General features: G+C 34.6%; 1 protein-coding gene across 4 annotated transcripts in view; it reads right to left on the bottom strand.

Moving 5' to 3' along the window:
* The window catches only part of LOC106104340, a 271,002-nt gene that overhangs the window by 158,204 nt on the left and 95,862 nt on the right, over nt 1-16,936 (bottom strand). For all 4 annotated transcript variants that reach the window (XM_013284377.1, XM_013284368.1, XM_013284390.1 and 1 more), the window contains exon 3: nt 6,257-6,367. In XM_013284377.1, the coding sequence (XP_013139831.1) occupies nt 6,257-6,367 (111 nt within the window). The remainder of the gene's footprint in view (nt 1-6,256; nt 6,368-16,936) is intronic.

The raw sequence follows: 16,936 nt of genomic DNA, 5'->3' as shown, positions 1-16,936 counted from the left end.
TACTTTACTTAAACGTAAAACTTACGGTCGCTCGAGGTTAGTATGGTTGGAAATTATATGACAATGTATCTTAACAGCAACAACAGAATTAAGTCGAGAATACCGTCTCATTAAAATACAAGACAATGCACTCATTTGCATCTCTGTCTCGGTACGAAAGTCCCGGGTCTTATGACGCTGAAATTTGTAAATATATTTCGTTTGTCGGAATTTTCGATGGTTAGAAATACTCTCATTTTTGGAAAATTACACCGGTATTTTAAATGTGGGAATAAAGATTTATTTCGACAATTGAAGAGGTTAAATTCTTTGTCATACTAATATTATAAATGCGAAAGTTTAAATTTGATGGATGTTTGTTAGAGTTTGTAGAATAAACGGCTTAACGGATTTCGATAAAATTTGGCTTGTATATAGAGGATAATCTGGAAAGACACGTAGGCTACTTACTTTTTTTTTTAATTCCACACGAATGGAGTCGAGGGCGACAGCTAATAGAATTATAAAATTCAACTTCATTGATCAATGCTTAATTTATTTTATGCAAACAATAGACTAAAATAGGAAAAAATAAACCTCTTTTATTCAGTGTTCGCTTCACAAATACACGAAAAAGAAGAAAGCGTTGTAAAACAAAGCTAAAACGACTACATCCTATACGCATAAGCGGAACTCTTATCTTAAAATCGGTTAAGAACTAAACCCCGGCTTCCAAGAAGACGCGAACAGGTGCGTGCAACGCCGCGATAACATACGAATTTATCGCTCCAAAGTTTAGAGAAAAGACAACAACTTTGATGTGAGACTAAAATAGCTTCATTTTACAGTTTTGCGGTCGAGACGGCCGTGATGACCGCTGAGCAACGATATAAAATGGATTATTATTAAAATAAACTTGAACACTTTAATGTCGGAAATCGTTGCGGTTAACACGGAACTCATTCAATGTTCAAAGACGAATTAAACCGGAAGATTTTGATTTTTTTTGTAAGAAAGGCAAAGAAGTTGTATGTGTCGATTGTTAATTGATCCAACGTCAAAGATTAAGCTAAGATCTAAGTAAAGTAACTAGTTTATAATATTACTAGCTGTTATAAGAAAACATACGAACTATATAAATAACAAAGAGCTACGCATCCCTCAGGAACCTGACATTTCTCGAGGATGAACCGTATCCCACGTGTACTCCAGACTTTGTTTTATATCTGTGTCAAATTTTAATAAGATATGTTCAACCGTTACATGATCGAGTAAACATTAAAAAACTAAATTAATGAATCCCACGGGAACCATAACTATTTCCGGGATAAAAAGTAGCCTATATGTTTATCCAGACCATTCTCTACATCCATACCAAATTTCATCGAAATCCGTTCAGCCGTTTAAGCTACGAACTCAAACAAACATCCATCCATCTAAACTATCGCATTTATAATATTATTAAGTAATACCTCAGTAATTTTGTACTAATGTTTGCATACTATACGATGGGCAAACTGAACAGCGGAAGCTAGTCAGTTTGTCGTCTACATTTTGAGCAAGATCTTTTATAGGTTGTAGAGATTTTACTAATTTTATAAAAGTAAAAGTTTAGATAAATGTTTGTTAGAGCTTGTAACCTAAATAGCTAAACGGATCTTAATGAAATTTGGCATAGTTATAGAGAACAGTCTGGAAGAACACATAGGCTGCTTACTTTTATCTTTTAATTCCAGGCGGACGGAGTCGAGGGTGAAAGCTAGTACTCTATATGATTAAATCTAGTATTACACTGTATACTTAAAATTAATCGCAACTTTTGTTATTAAATAGTAACCAGCAGCCATATCAAGAATCAAAATGCACAATCAAATGGCAAAACTTTAGGTTGACCGTAACAATTAATTTAGACCGGACACTGCTATTAGATGATATGATCCCATCGTAATGTTAAACGTGCTACGTATTAGAAATAATTACAAGAAGGTCAATAGCGTGAAAGATAATGAGGCAAGAAGTCGGATATACGCACTATAGTCCCAAACCGCTGTGAAACATTTTTATTCTATGTGTTATAAATAACTAGCTGTTGCTTCTGACTTCGTCCGCGTGAAAAAAATGTAGCCTTTGTTACTCACGGATAAATTACCTTTCTAACGGTGAAAGAATTTTTAAAATCGACCCAGTAGTTTTTGAGTTATAAATACAAATATACATTTCTTTCCTTTTTATAATATTAGTACAGGCTAGTATAGATAACATACAAGACCAAAATCAGAATCGTATTAAGTAACAAATACAACAATATTTAAGATATTGAGAAAAAAATTATTTAGATTATACATTTAAAAATTATTTCTCCAAATTTTTACGACTGTCTATTCGTATTATTTTAATTTTATAGTCCTCCTATCGTTAAGCAACCTTTGCTTACTTGGTTTAATTTTGAACAATTACATGTTCAACGATACTTGTGATAAACGCGGCGTTTGTTGCGTATAGTGCGTATTCCAAGAAGGGACATAAAGATGTTGTCAGAAGGGGCGCGGGTCATCCGCCTGGCATCTTCTAATTGAATCCCTTAAGTTTGATCAGTCGGGATGCGTTACGTTTATTGCCGTGCTCTTATCGCCAGGATCTGTTTGGATTTTATACTGTAATTCTTGATTAAACATGTAAAAATGTTACTTACTTGTCTTTTATCATGATCTTACTAATATTATGCGAAATTTTAGATGGATGGATAGATGTTTGTTTGAGTTTGTAGCCTGAACTGCTGAACGAATGTCGATGACATTTGGCATATATGTAGAGGATAGTCTGGAAGAACATAGAGGTCACTAACTTTTGTTTTTGTTTTTAATTTCACGAGGACGGAATTGCGGGTGAAATCTAGTCTTCTATAAATGCGGTACTTAAAAGAAATAACAAAAAACTAACTGAACGGAAACTGACCTATAATAATTCCGAGTATAATCAATTACTATAAATTTTGCTTAAGATTGTAAGTACAATATTAGAAAATCTAACCAGAATATTTTCAACAGATATACTTACAACAAAGAAGAGTCTAACTTGAATAAATGTTGATGTCAATTTAGAAGCCAGAATACATTACAAATAAACCAACAACAAATGCCAAAGAATTTAAACCATTCAAAATACAAGAAAAGGGATACTACATTAGATAACTGCACACGTCAGACTTTGCAATTAATGCACGCAGGTGCGTCGTCGAAGGAATGAAAACAAATCAGACGCAATAGACATTTGGGTGAGGAATTGCATCCTCCACGTTACACTAGAATAGAATACATTATTAACAAGCTAAAATAACCCTTAAACAACATTCATTACAACTTAAATTCGCTTATAAACGAATGCTCTTTACGACATACCAACCTAACCTTTACAAATTTATTTAATAAACGAAAATGTATTCCAATATAAATAGATAAGGTCTGAAGTGATTTAGCAAATTTAATGTAGTTGAGTCTATTTTAGATTGAACGGTTATTTGGAACGAGTAACGCGAAACATCCGGCTCGAAGGACCAACTAATTGGATCGGTCACGCAAATTCCTGCGCACGCGTCTGCCTTTGAGTCTCGCGCGCATTCCGCAATGTACTATGGTTAATTAGTATAAGGATTGATTAATTAGTTAGTTTCCTTAGCGATTTGTTGCGGACGATGTTAGAGCCGCTATCAAAGGAGGTAATGAAAGGCGCCTGTCACTTATATTGCTTGAGATAATTGTGTTTACTGATGTGCGTTTAAATTTAATTTAATCGCAATTAAATGTTCCCAATGGGAAACATTAAAATAAAAGATGCACAGTGAAATGTTATTTTTTTTAGTATTATATATACACCAGCGCTTGACCACGACCCCTCCTAAGTGAAGATGTGATCGAAGGATGGTACGCGCTACCTCAGTAAATACCGATTCACAATGCTTTTGAAGGCACGTTTTAACTGGACGGGAACACTGACGTCGGCAACTTATTCCATTCTTATTCTCGTCTAAATTACCACATTTGTACTCATTAAAAATTAACAAATTACTTTGTTATTAGACACATTATTCCTAAAACACGTACTAAACAACGTTTCAGTCAGTATATAATCTATGCATACGTGCTCCACCTACAAACGACTTTAATCTCAGAACTGGTTAATCTTCCGCTAAACTCGCGATACGCGACATTCCGGATGGGAATCCTCAACTTTCCGCCATATATCGTAGCGAAGCTCAGTTTCAACTTACTTTGCGGGACTCAAATACTTCGTGGATTTACGTTGTTGTGAAACGATAATTAAGGTATTTGGATGAATAATGTGGCTAAAATACTTTGAGAAAGTAATACGAAGAGCTTGCACACTTGTTACTAAACTATTGCACATCTGTTTAGTCTCATACGACGCATACGACTCGATTTTTAGTTGTGCAACTAAACAGTTGATTGCCTGTGAAACAATCGACAATCGGCAACAGTTGTGTGATTGTCGATTGTTTATTCAAAGCTCACTTTCGATGGTAAAAATGGAATTATTTATAGGTTAAATTAGCTAGTTTGTAAACGTAATAAGTGTCCAGTCAGACACTCGACGGCATTTCAGTCTTGAGGCTTGAGGTATTTATTTGTTGAAATGTCAAAATGTCTAGTTCCTAGAACTTGTTTCTTCAAGGCTTTAACTATCCCTTTTAGTAAAGTTTCTAAAATTCCTTAAAACAAACAATACAACATTTCCACAAATGCAAGTAAATAAGTGAAGTAACAACTCGTAGTGTCCGAGCTGAAACTCAAACAAAGTCGCGGGCAGTGGCTTGTTTGCCGAGACAGACCCCGGGGGCGGCCCTACCCTGTGGCTACCACCCCGCGGTATCGAGTTTCAGAAACTGTTAGTTACTAAAACTGATTATATGTAACTGAAAACTTTCTACCACATAAATATCAACTCGACGTCATCGACAAAAAATGTATTTGTGTACCTACCGAGTGTAAAGTATACCAAAAAATCTCGTACAATTTTTGTCGATTGCGTTACGAACACGTTATCAGAACTATCGTACAAGTATTCGTGATAGACCCTTTGGACTGGAACATACGCAATTCTTTTTCTTATAAGTCAATTCCCGTAATTAGTTCGTTAATCAATTTTAGTAAGGCATTTAGACTATTCAGAAAACCTTGTCATATTTATAGTATTCAATATTTTCGATTCATAATTGTATGTATAATGTAACGTTGGTATAAAAAAATTCTATGCTGTAAAGTAACAAAGTTAAAAGGTTTAACAAATAAAAAAGGGCAGTAAAAATTAACGGTGTTCCAAATTGTTTTGCGCCGCTCTGGTCCAATATTGTCCGGAGCGGAAATTATTTTGTAAATTCCCTATCGCGTTGTTCAAAACGATCAATATGTAATCATTTGTTAAAAACAAGTCGAATAAGAGATTAATCATCGGAAACATTGTCGTTTAAAAACATTCTTTTATGGGTGCTTTGCAGAATTTTTCTACTTTCAAATCATTTTACAACCATTTTCCATTACAATTCTCACAGATGAAAAGTTCTTTGCAATCTTACCAATATTATAAATCAGCATGATAGTTTAGAGCGATGGATGTTTGTTTGAGTTTGTAGCCAAAACTGCTGAACGGATCTAGATGGCATAGATGTAGAGCATAGTCTGGAAGAACACATAGGCTGCTTTTGTACTTTTTAATTCCACACGGACGGAGTCGCAGGCGAAAGCTAGTTAGTAATAATTAAAGAAGTCAATACAGGTAACCATAGCAACATGATATCAAGAAGCTCCGTACGTAATTGTTTCAATTTGAGAGGTAATATTTAACAATGGGGGAGATAGATAATCCGCCCTTCAGATTTGAAGAGTCAAATGATTTTCAATCTACCCAATCCTTTCAGCTGTGATTAAAATGGAGTCATACAAATCAAATAAAGACAAATTGAGTTTCAGATTTAGACAAAATTACATAGAGAAATAATTTAAATTTCTAAACAATCGAACACATTGAGTTCTATTCTAGTCAAAAATTAAGATATAATTTTAGTCACACTTTTGACAGCAGAAGAATGAAGAAGACAAATAAATTTCGGTCAAAATATCTCGACTGCCCTTTGAGTTAATAGCTCTTTAACTATAATCTAAACACTTACTTAAAACAAACATTGACAGCTTACGTAAATATTAGACGTGTCCTTTGATATTTTTATTTGAATATCACAAATTATTGTCTTTTAGAGACTTACCTTGATTAATTTGTTCTGCAATTTAGTGACGGTCATACGTTCACGCTGCGTGCGACGCTTTTCCTCTTCCAACTGAGCCTCTAACTGCTTTATTCGTTTCTCCAGAAGTTCCTGCAACAAAACACTGTGTTAAACTGCGTCACAATATAATTGCTGATATCTATCTATAGACACCATAGAGAGAACTCTACAAAAAGACTTCATTATATTATCTTACTAATATTATAAGTACGAAAGCTGAGATATATATCCATAACAACCAAATGAATTTAAATGAAATTTGGCACATATGTAGTACACAATCTCCAAGAACACATAGGCTACTAAGTTTTTAAAAAGCGGGACGGAATTCCGGATAATAGCAGGTGATAATGTTCTAGAAGCTAAAAAAGAACACAGCATTAAAACCGCATCACCATTCAATCGAAGTAACAGTGAAAATTGTTCAACATTGTTACAAAGGAGACCAGGTAAGTGGAGGGCGTAAGTAAACAGTTCTCCAATTCAACTCTGTTTAAAGTTTACATTGTCGGGATCGCACAAAGCTAACCGGATGTGACGTTTATACGGTGTCATTAGCCGGATGTGCTATCCGCCCTGGTACAGCCTTGGGGTAATTTTTAACGCTTCAGCGCGAAAGCCTTCAAAGTTTGTAAAGTAATAAATCTATTTAATTATTGTTTGACAAAAGCAGTAGATGACTATTTTATATTTTGAGAAACAAATATTTTAGCTATAAGACTATAATACTGAAAACATTGTAGATTAGGGTCACAAAATTGTGAATATTATTATGATTCCGACATTCAATGAGTCACATAAATAATTTACGGAACCTTTCCACCAGTACATTCACAAAGGGCGTCGTTTCCGAGTGACATCTCGAGAACAATGACTAAAATATAACTGACAACTCCTAGTACATCCAAGACAGACAAAAATGACCCATATTCCGTTACTTTAAGCATAATGTTAACCGCAATTCTAATAATTGTAATTCAACATGATTAAAGGCAAAGGGAAGTAAAGCAATTTACGTTGGGATACATAAATATTTTGTATATTTTTAACGCACGTGACAGTTACTGTGTTAATACATATGCCAGTATAATGGAATAATAGCTTGCATGACAGTGCACCAATCAGTCTGAAGCCCTCTCAATTTTATTTCAACTTGATGTCCATAGCTGTCAAAATCTTCGTGTAAATACGGTGTAGTAATGTCCGTTACTACGCCAGTGTTTTCAAATGGCTGTAACTGATACAACTTGCATGCAAGTATGCCAGCTACTGTATTAACTATAAAACTAGTGCCTCTGAACCGTAAAATATGATAAAGGGAAGTGCGAATACACATTCTATATCAATTTCCAATAACGGTTGCCATTAATTTTGCGATATTTCCACAACATTTCACTCCCTTCTTACGCGTGGAAACACTGTTATTTATTGTAGCGCATGCGCTCTTCAGGATAACTAGTACCTTATTTATACTTATTTAAAGCCGGTTTCCTACTTATATTTAAGCATTCCTTGGTGTTTGGATTCTTTGTAAAATACGGTGAAACTTAGGTTAACGTAACAGTAACGAATGGCTTGGTAACGAATACATCAATAGCACAATTTGAAATATTGCATGCAAAACTAGCTTTCGCATGTGACTACGTCCGCGCGCAATTAAAGAAAAAACTTAGTAAGTAGCGTGTGTACTTGCAGACTATGTTCTACATCAATGCCAAATTTTATCGAGATCCTTTCAGTAGTTAAGGCTACAAACATCCATCCAAGCTTTCGCATTTATTACATTAGGCAGTTTAGTAAGATCTATACAAAATTAATTTTAATTACTTAAGAGACGCCGTTTCGTTTAAAGATATATCATTTTTATTATTTCGTTTACGAATTAAGATTTCCCTGTCGACCTTTAAATTTTCCCGTATATAAAAATCTATTGGAATCATTAAATGCGGAATTCTTTCAAATGTTACAACATAAACATGCTAAGTATGCCCGCCCAGCAAGCTATGTAGTTCTGAATCATTTTTCACGCACACGATAAATTCATCCCCCGGCCGCGTCGCCGTGTCGGGATGTCAACTCGAGAGAATTGCTTCATTCTGTGTTCGTACACACTAATATACTAACAATTTAATTTAATACAATAGCGTTTGCCTGTGACTCCGTTCGCGTGGAATTAAAAAAGAAGTAAGTAGTCTATGTCTTTTTCACGACTATCATCAACATCTATACCAAATTTCATCGAGATCCGTTCAGCCGTTTAGGCTACAAACTCTAACAAACATCCATCCATCTAAACTTTCGCATTTATAATATTAGTAACATTGATCATAGATTACTAGGAACTTACACAATCCACAGAAAAATCAACTAAAATCATACGTGTCGTAAAGATACGCATAATTATCGTAAACATAGAGTAAACAATCAAATACTCCATATGTGTACGAGCTTCTGATGAATCCCAATGCTTTTATTTCCTTCCCGCAAACGTAAAAGTGTCCCATTGTGCCGGGTATCGGGGGCTCGTCCTCGCCTTTGCATCCATTTGTCTACGAACAATGCCTATATTCTATTGTTTAATGGTATTTTGGGACTGACGTCACAGTTAGACCCTCCTAAACCTTTCATCTATCAAGATATTAATAAGCTAACCCGTGATTATTGCATTACTATGTTAGCATTAAAATTAATTAATCATAGATATCTTTGTTTTGGTCATGATTATTGTAATCAAATTCTCTCCTACTTCTACTGTTATGCGTCAGTGTTGCTTAACTAAAACTGTCGTGGTTTTTACTAATATAATGTTCGTAAGATACGGGTTTCTTAACACGATTGAATTGTTTTAGCCCTCGATATTTCGGCACAGTTGCATGCACCATATTCACGGGCTGACTGAAGTGATGCGGTAGTGTGAATTTTTTTTTGTGCCGAAATATCGGGAGCTAAAACAATTCAATCGTGGTAAGAAACCTGTATCTTACGAACATTATATTAGTGTTGCTTAAGTTAGTTCAGATAACCTCGTAAATGATACCATAACATGATTTTCTTCCTGTTAAGTATTTACCTATTTCTTCATTGTATTATTGTATTATTTTATTAGTGTACCTAATTCTTTATTGTATCATTTTTCTAACGAAGATTCAAAAATAAAGCATATTTTTTATCAAACATCATCACCAGCTCATTATATGTCCCCACCGAGGGGCTCGGAACCTACTCTAATAAGGAGTGACTAGCCCATAGTCAAACCACACTAGCTCACTGCAGGTTGGTTGACTTCACACATATCTTTGAATTTCTTGACCGTAAGAACGTCAGGTAAATTATGTATATATGAAATTTGAATAATTTAAAATAACACTGGTATATGCCGGGATTCGAACCCAAAGACCTGTAAATTGCAAGTCAAATGCTCAGATCCCTGAGCCACGGACGTCATTGTATAGTAGTCTTTAGATAATAAATAAGAGCTTTAAGCGATTAATCTTAGTAATCATACAAATTCTTATCAATGCGTTAGCTCAAAACGTTTATATGTCTGTCGTAGTGAACAAAAATATGTCGTTAATTAATCCGTGACCCGCGTCAGTGTAAGAGCTCTCGATCTCCAATGAATTGTTGACAACGGCCACGGCGTTACAACCGCACTCGATTCCCGGCCGGCCCGAGACAATGACGCGAGATTAACCCGAACGAATTAAACTGAACCCCGTGAAACCTTAGAGAAGTTAGCCTGTGGTACAATATTCACATAGAACGAATAAAAAAATACAGTTAACATCTTACTCTACTATCTTCTGCTGCGATTATGTATGGAGTTGTAATTTATGACATTCTAGGACAATAAGGTTTTAATACTAATTGTCATAAAAAAAAATCATTTGATCACATTTTTGTAGTCCTAATAAACAAGAATTGAAGACAAATGATTATTAGACAATATTGTCACCTTTATGTAAAATCCGAAGATTTGACAGAATTCTGCGGAATATTACAAACGAGCTGTTGCCCGCGACTTCGTCCGCGTGGTATTAAAGAACATACAAACTATATAAATTACAAAAAGTTACGTATCCCTCGGGAACCGGTCATTTTTGGGGGGTGAAGCTTATCCCATGTCTTTGTTTTACATCTGTGCCAAATTTTAATATGATATGTTGAACCGTTGCAGAATGATCGAGTAAACGTAAATGAATCCCACGGGAACCGTAACTATTACCGGGTTAAAAAGTAGCCTATGGGTTCTTCCAGACTATGCTGTAAACCTGTGCCAAATTTCATAGAGATCCGTTTAGCCGTTTAGGCTACAAACGCTCACAAACATCCATCCATCCATCCATCCATCCATCCATCCATCTAAACTTTCGCATTTATAATACTAGTAAGACTAGTAAGATTAGTATTAAAAAAATTATAACTATTGACTGTTGCACCACGCAAAATCGCTCTCGCTATCGCTTATACCTTGTACGATTCAAAATTTCAAGTCACCCTCTTTCATCCATCATTAGCGGACAATGGCTAATCTAACGTGCGGGGCACTTCATCACAGTCCCGGACTTCGGGACGTTAATTAACGCGCAAGATTACAATGACGGCCAGTCAGGTACCCGGCAGCCATACAAACTGGCAGATATACAACTGTTAAACATCTATATCATATTAGCCGTCGTCCACGACTCCGTCCGCGTGGAAATAAATAAAAAACTAATATGAGTAACCTATGTGTCTCCCAGACTATCCTCTACAACTATGCCAAATTTCATCGAGATCCGTTTACCGTTTATACTACTAACTCTAACAAACATCCATCAACGCATCTAAAATTGCGAATGTTTATGAGCAGCGGTCGCTTTCCATTTCGGTGGATTCAGGTGGCCGCTTGCTCGTTTGCCACCTTATATTATAAAAAAATAACAAACAACCTTCTAAACTTTTGCATTTATGATATTTAGTTAGAATAATTTCAACCATAAAGTTGGTAGAGTTTATGCTATGAATTTTGGGTGAAAAAATTATTCAATCGAACTGCTTGCATTTAGTTTTCCAACTCTACATAGGTTGATATTTATAAAGGTTATTACGTCGGCAACCTAACTGTGTAAAAGAGATTAGGACGGGAGTGAATTTAAATATGACGGCTGATAGAGATGTATGGAAGCAGCACATGCCGATCCTCCATAGGGACAAGGACAAGTTGACGATAAGTTTTTCTGTAACGGGTTCTGTGAATACAAAGTTGTATTACATATTTAATTCAGAATTAACCCTTAAAAGTGTTAAAAGCTAGCAACTAGAGAATGCTTCCGAACATTCTCGACTGTTGTTTTCTAACCGTTTAGCCGGCGGTGGCGATTTCCACTCTTTATGGCAAAGTTAAATGGAAATTAAGACTAATTCTCTCCGTTTTAATTGAATAGACGTGTTGGACGGAGTTTTTCTCGTCGTAGTTTTCTAGCGTTCTTTTACAATTTATTTTGTAAGACGTTTATTTAATTAAAAATGCTTTTATGTACGTTGTATCTTTTACATTTAAATAGTGTAGTTTTTACTTTTATTATTAAAATACAAAATGCTTTGAATAAAAAAGACTAATGTTTAAAAAAATCGAAATTGATACATTATTTTGTCCTATATTTAGTGTCGAAAGAAATTTTGTTCCTTTGTTCCTTTTAAAGCATATAATGAAAAGATTGTTCTTATTTTGCTTTAAGCTTTTACCTAATTTAGAATTTTCTTTATAGAACTTAAGCGAATTATTTCGTTTCGCATTCTCTTTTGTTTCGTATTTTCAATTTATTTTAACGGCGGCAGTCCCATTGTTCCGCTCTCCATTAGGCCACTGGGCATGTCAGGGCCTGATTGATGGATTCTTCAAACCCTTTCAATGGTATTTCTGGGCCGTACTCAATGAATATATCTTTTTCTAAACGTAACGACGAATGAATGAAGTTCTCAAACAGGGGAAAGTGTAGATCGTATTATCTTTAGTTGACCATTTCGTTTATGGACAGACATAAAATTATTGTTACAAAAACAATTTGTAAGAAAAAAACTACTTTACGAAAATTTTTAGCAGAAATTGCTTTAGAAATCTATACTTATAAAAAAGAATTTGCATTTTTGTATGTATTTGATTCACGCAAAACCTATTGAGCCGTTTGTAATTTCTTTAACCATTAGAAAGGTAATTTATCTGTGAGTAACATAGGCTATACTTTTTTTTATTTTTTTTTCACGCTGACGAAGTCGCAAGCAATTGAATACATACTAGATAATGTAAAAGAAACCAATAATTATCATTGAATAGCATCAAAGAAATCGTTTAACTCAAAAATAGTTTCTCATTTCAGCACTTTAGAACAAAAGACGATGTAAAAACGAATAGAGCTTTAGGATTTACGACCTCAGTAGTCCCAAGTGATGGAGTTGATCATTTGTAACTGACGACAGCACACCTGCGCGAATGTACATCCGAGTACATTCGCGTACACTAGTGTACGAAGTTAGTATACACTGCAGTACACTCGCAAAGACGAATCGATTCGCAAACGAGGATTTCTCGATAGTAAGAAGTTGGTGATCGTGATAGCTCGGTAATTGCAGTTTCGAACTGAAGATAGATTGTTAGATTCAACAGTGATTAGACATTAAAAAGTTAATCTTCACTTAAATCAGCTAAAGTATACTTAAAAATCGAATAAGAAGGTTAACTTGTACGTGTTTTTCACAAAAAAAATATTTTAAGTAAAAAATAAATCAAACTAAATGTATGCATAACCTAAACTTAGTATCTTGTATTAGCGCTTGCTTGTAGCTTGTATTATTTCGCGGAACTTCCTGCCCCGCACAGCCGCGTTGTGGAACGGTCTGTCCTCGGCGGTATTTCCAAACGAATACGACTTAGGGTCCTTCAAGAAGCGAGCATATCATTTCCTCAAAGGCCGGCAACGCATCTGTAGTTCCTCTGGTGTTACGAATGTCCATGGGCGTCGTTGACCACCTTGGTGTTCACGCCGCTCGTTTGCCCCCTTTTTTTATATAAAAAAAAAGCCATAGACAGGAATACAAGCTGGATATTTTTTTATTCTAGGCACAATAACTTACTTTTTCAGTGTAAATAAATACATTGGGGCAGTGACCCCATTGTGGAGACATGTCTAAATGACTGTAAGTAGTGACAGACTGACTATTGCTGCTCCCATACAAACGTTATTAAAGCCAATTCATGAACTTGTCCATCTATTAGTCTCAATTTGACTTTTCATGTGTTTTTATTATAACACTAGCTTTTGCCCGCGACTCCGTCCGCGTGGAATTAAAAAAAAACAAAAGAACGTGTTTTTTCGGACTAATCCTCGGCATCTATGCCAAATTTAATCGAAATCCGTTGAGCAGTTACGCTACAAACTCTAACAAACATCCATCTGTCTATCTAAACATCGCATTTTTAATATTAGTAAGTATAATTTCAGCTTCCATTATAACTGCGCTTTAATAATCATACTTATTTTTTTTTTAATAAAACTTAATCTTACCTTATAATAATAAGCATTCCGATCGTTACTTGAATACGATGAAAATCTGAACATTTCCTAACACAAAACTAAGTAAAATAACTTAAATTCAAAATTGATTCCACATTTTTACTATCACACTATAAATATACTAGTAAACTAGCTGTTGCTTGCGACTTCACCCGCGTGAAATTAAAAAAAATAATACAAAATATAGGCTATGTTACTCACAGATAAATTACCTTTCTAACGGTGAAAGAATTTTTAAAATCGGCTCAGTAGTTTTTACGTGAATCGGACATACAAAAATACAAATCTTTTCTCTTTATAATATTTGTATAGATTAATAAAATAACGAATTAAAGTCCGATATCTTAAACCTATATAAATATAATAAAGCGTAAACACACACTTTATGTATGATGTCAGCAATCACAGCATATTATTGAATAATTCTTATTTATATAAAGAACTACACTTACTGTAGGCTATATATTTTCACGCTATTAAATTTAGGGGTATAATTTGGAAATTCCCATACGTGAAATGTGGAATCATGCGGATGAAACCGCACTGAAACAGCTAATTAATATTCAAATTTTCTATCAGTAATATCATCACTAACACAGTTCAATAGTACTATAACGTAAAACAGACGTTACACAGATACATTCAGAGAAAACACCACCGCGATACAAAACAATACCATATTAGATGCACAGAGCTATAATGTGGACTATTTTGGTGCGCTTTGACCGTATCATACCGCAATATCAACTGAGGATGTCTTGAGAGTTAGAGGCAATTACAATGCACAGGGTATATTTAAAACAGAGGGTACATTAACGAATTGTATGACGTAGAATATTTTTTTACAGCCTTATAAATCAACGCGGATTAAGTTTAACTTAGGAATAAGCTGAGTATACAAATATTAGTACAAATTTTGCTAAATATTCCTAAGTTAAACTTTATACCGCGTATATTTGTAAGGCTGTTAATAAACCACGTTATGCTATGTACAATGTTTATAAAAACATTTATAAATTCCGATAACATATGTGCAGTAAAACATGCTGATTATTTAGGTATCTAGGTGTCCTAGATATTATCTAGTTGAGCATTAACAGGATCACAATTCAGAGAATTAGCTCGTTTTAACTTACTTTGTAACATGTTACGGTATTACTGTTCTCAGGAAATAATAAGGCTTCGTAAGATTTCGCTTTTTAACATATCAATACACTATACTAATATGACAAAGAGGCAAGATTTGGATTGTTGTATGTATTCGATTCACGTAAAAACTACTGGGCCGATTTCAAAAAATCTTTCACTATTACAAAGGTAATTTGTCTGAGTAACATAAATCATAAGTTTTATTATTTTTAATGTCACGCGGGGGAAGTCGCGAGCAACAGTTAGTTTAAATTAAAAAGAAAAGTGTTACTAAGAACCACTTAAAACAAAACTAATAAAATCATCTTGTATTTTAAAATAGATATGCAATATTTTTAACAATTAATAAAGCCACGTGACATCAAATGTACACTCTATAATTTATTACTCTATGTTAATTTGACTTTACATGACATCTCTTTGAGCGGCCGCGATGCTGCATTGTACAATTGGTTATGTAGGTTAGTGTATCGTATAATGAATGAAATTCAATGTACTTATACTACTGCACATTGATGCTATCAAACAACAAAGATTCTATTGATAAATTTATATTATTTACTTAGGGTCTGTCCCACCAAATTGTAAATTGTCTGATAGCAATCGAACGTGTAAAACGTGTGATGGAAATATGGGTTATTGTTTCCTTATCTGACAGTGACGTCATTTTTAAGCTATCTGAGCCTCTATCAGCCAGTGATTAAACAGGACCTATACTAATAATAGTAAGGATTCGTATTTTATACGTATTGAAATAAATCAAATACTACTAGGTCGGTTTCAAAAATTCTTTCACCTTTAGAAAGCTAAGTTATCGCTGAGTAAAATAGGATTTATTTTTATTCTCACGTAGACGATGTTGCAAGCAACAGCTAGTCATTAATTTACAGCTAGTAATTTCAATCGATCACACAATACTTCATTAACGAAATGATTCCAATCATTGTAAATTACCGCAAAATCATGCTGAGTACAGTTTAGATAATAATGTATAACAATCAATTAAAATTTGCAATTTAATTTGCCACTAAAAGAGCAACGGGTGGGAGCAGGGGGCACGAGGCGCGGGGGCACGGCAGCACTAATTACAGCGCGGTTGCACCGAGCAACAAACGACTCACGGGCAGACAGACAAACAAGCGGATTATCGCATGCAAGGCAACGCCGGGGGCATCAAAGGGCGCCATCCATTTGCGAAATTTGTTTTTCCATTACTCAAATTGAGTTCGGCTTTGGGGTTGACTTTTAGGTGCCTATGATGTGCCAAGTTGCAGACACTGAGGGTAACTTGCGAAACGTCCTAATATATCTTCCTTTCCGATGAATCTCCATTTTCATAACGCTGATGAAAAGTGAAAGTAGATTGGAAATTTTCATCTAATAAATGATGAGACGTCTAAAGAATAGCGCAGCCTTTGATCCAGAACACAAAGACGGAAGAAATTAAAATCCAATCCAATTTCGTTAGACAAAGATATTCAACATAATCTACGAGTATATTAATAACTAGCTGTTCCGTGCGACTTCATCCGCATAAAATTATGAAAATTTTATTTTATTGTTTACATGTATCAAATTGTCAATTGCAAATGTCAAAATGACATGACATGATGATAAAGCGTGGCAACCTTGCTTCCTTGATGTTGGCAGCAACTTATGGTCTCTTTCCCACATTAAGGTTTTTATCCAAAATATTTACCCCATAAGTTCAATGGCGTTAAAATATATAGCCTAAAGCGTGACGTAAGTGTAGGGCGTTTTAATAAAAAAATAATTATTCAAAAATATGCTGTAATTGCTGACATCTTAGGCAACAAAGAAGTGTGTGTTTACGCTTTATTATAATAGTATAGATACAAATAGATCAAAAACCGACTTCCAAACAAAATACACTAAAAACAAAACAAAATGCACTAAAAACAGAACAAAATACACCAAAAACAAAATATTCTCAAAA

Source organism: Papilio polytes, unplaced genomic scaffold (genome assembly GCF_000836215.1).
Source record: "Papilio polytes unplaced genomic scaffold, Ppol_1.0 DF824270.1, whole genome shotgun sequence".
Taxonomy (NCBI): domain Eukaryota; kingdom Metazoa; phylum Arthropoda; class Insecta; order Lepidoptera; family Papilionidae; genus Papilio; species Papilio polytes.
This window is presented reverse-complemented; position numbering and strand designations above follow the sequence as displayed.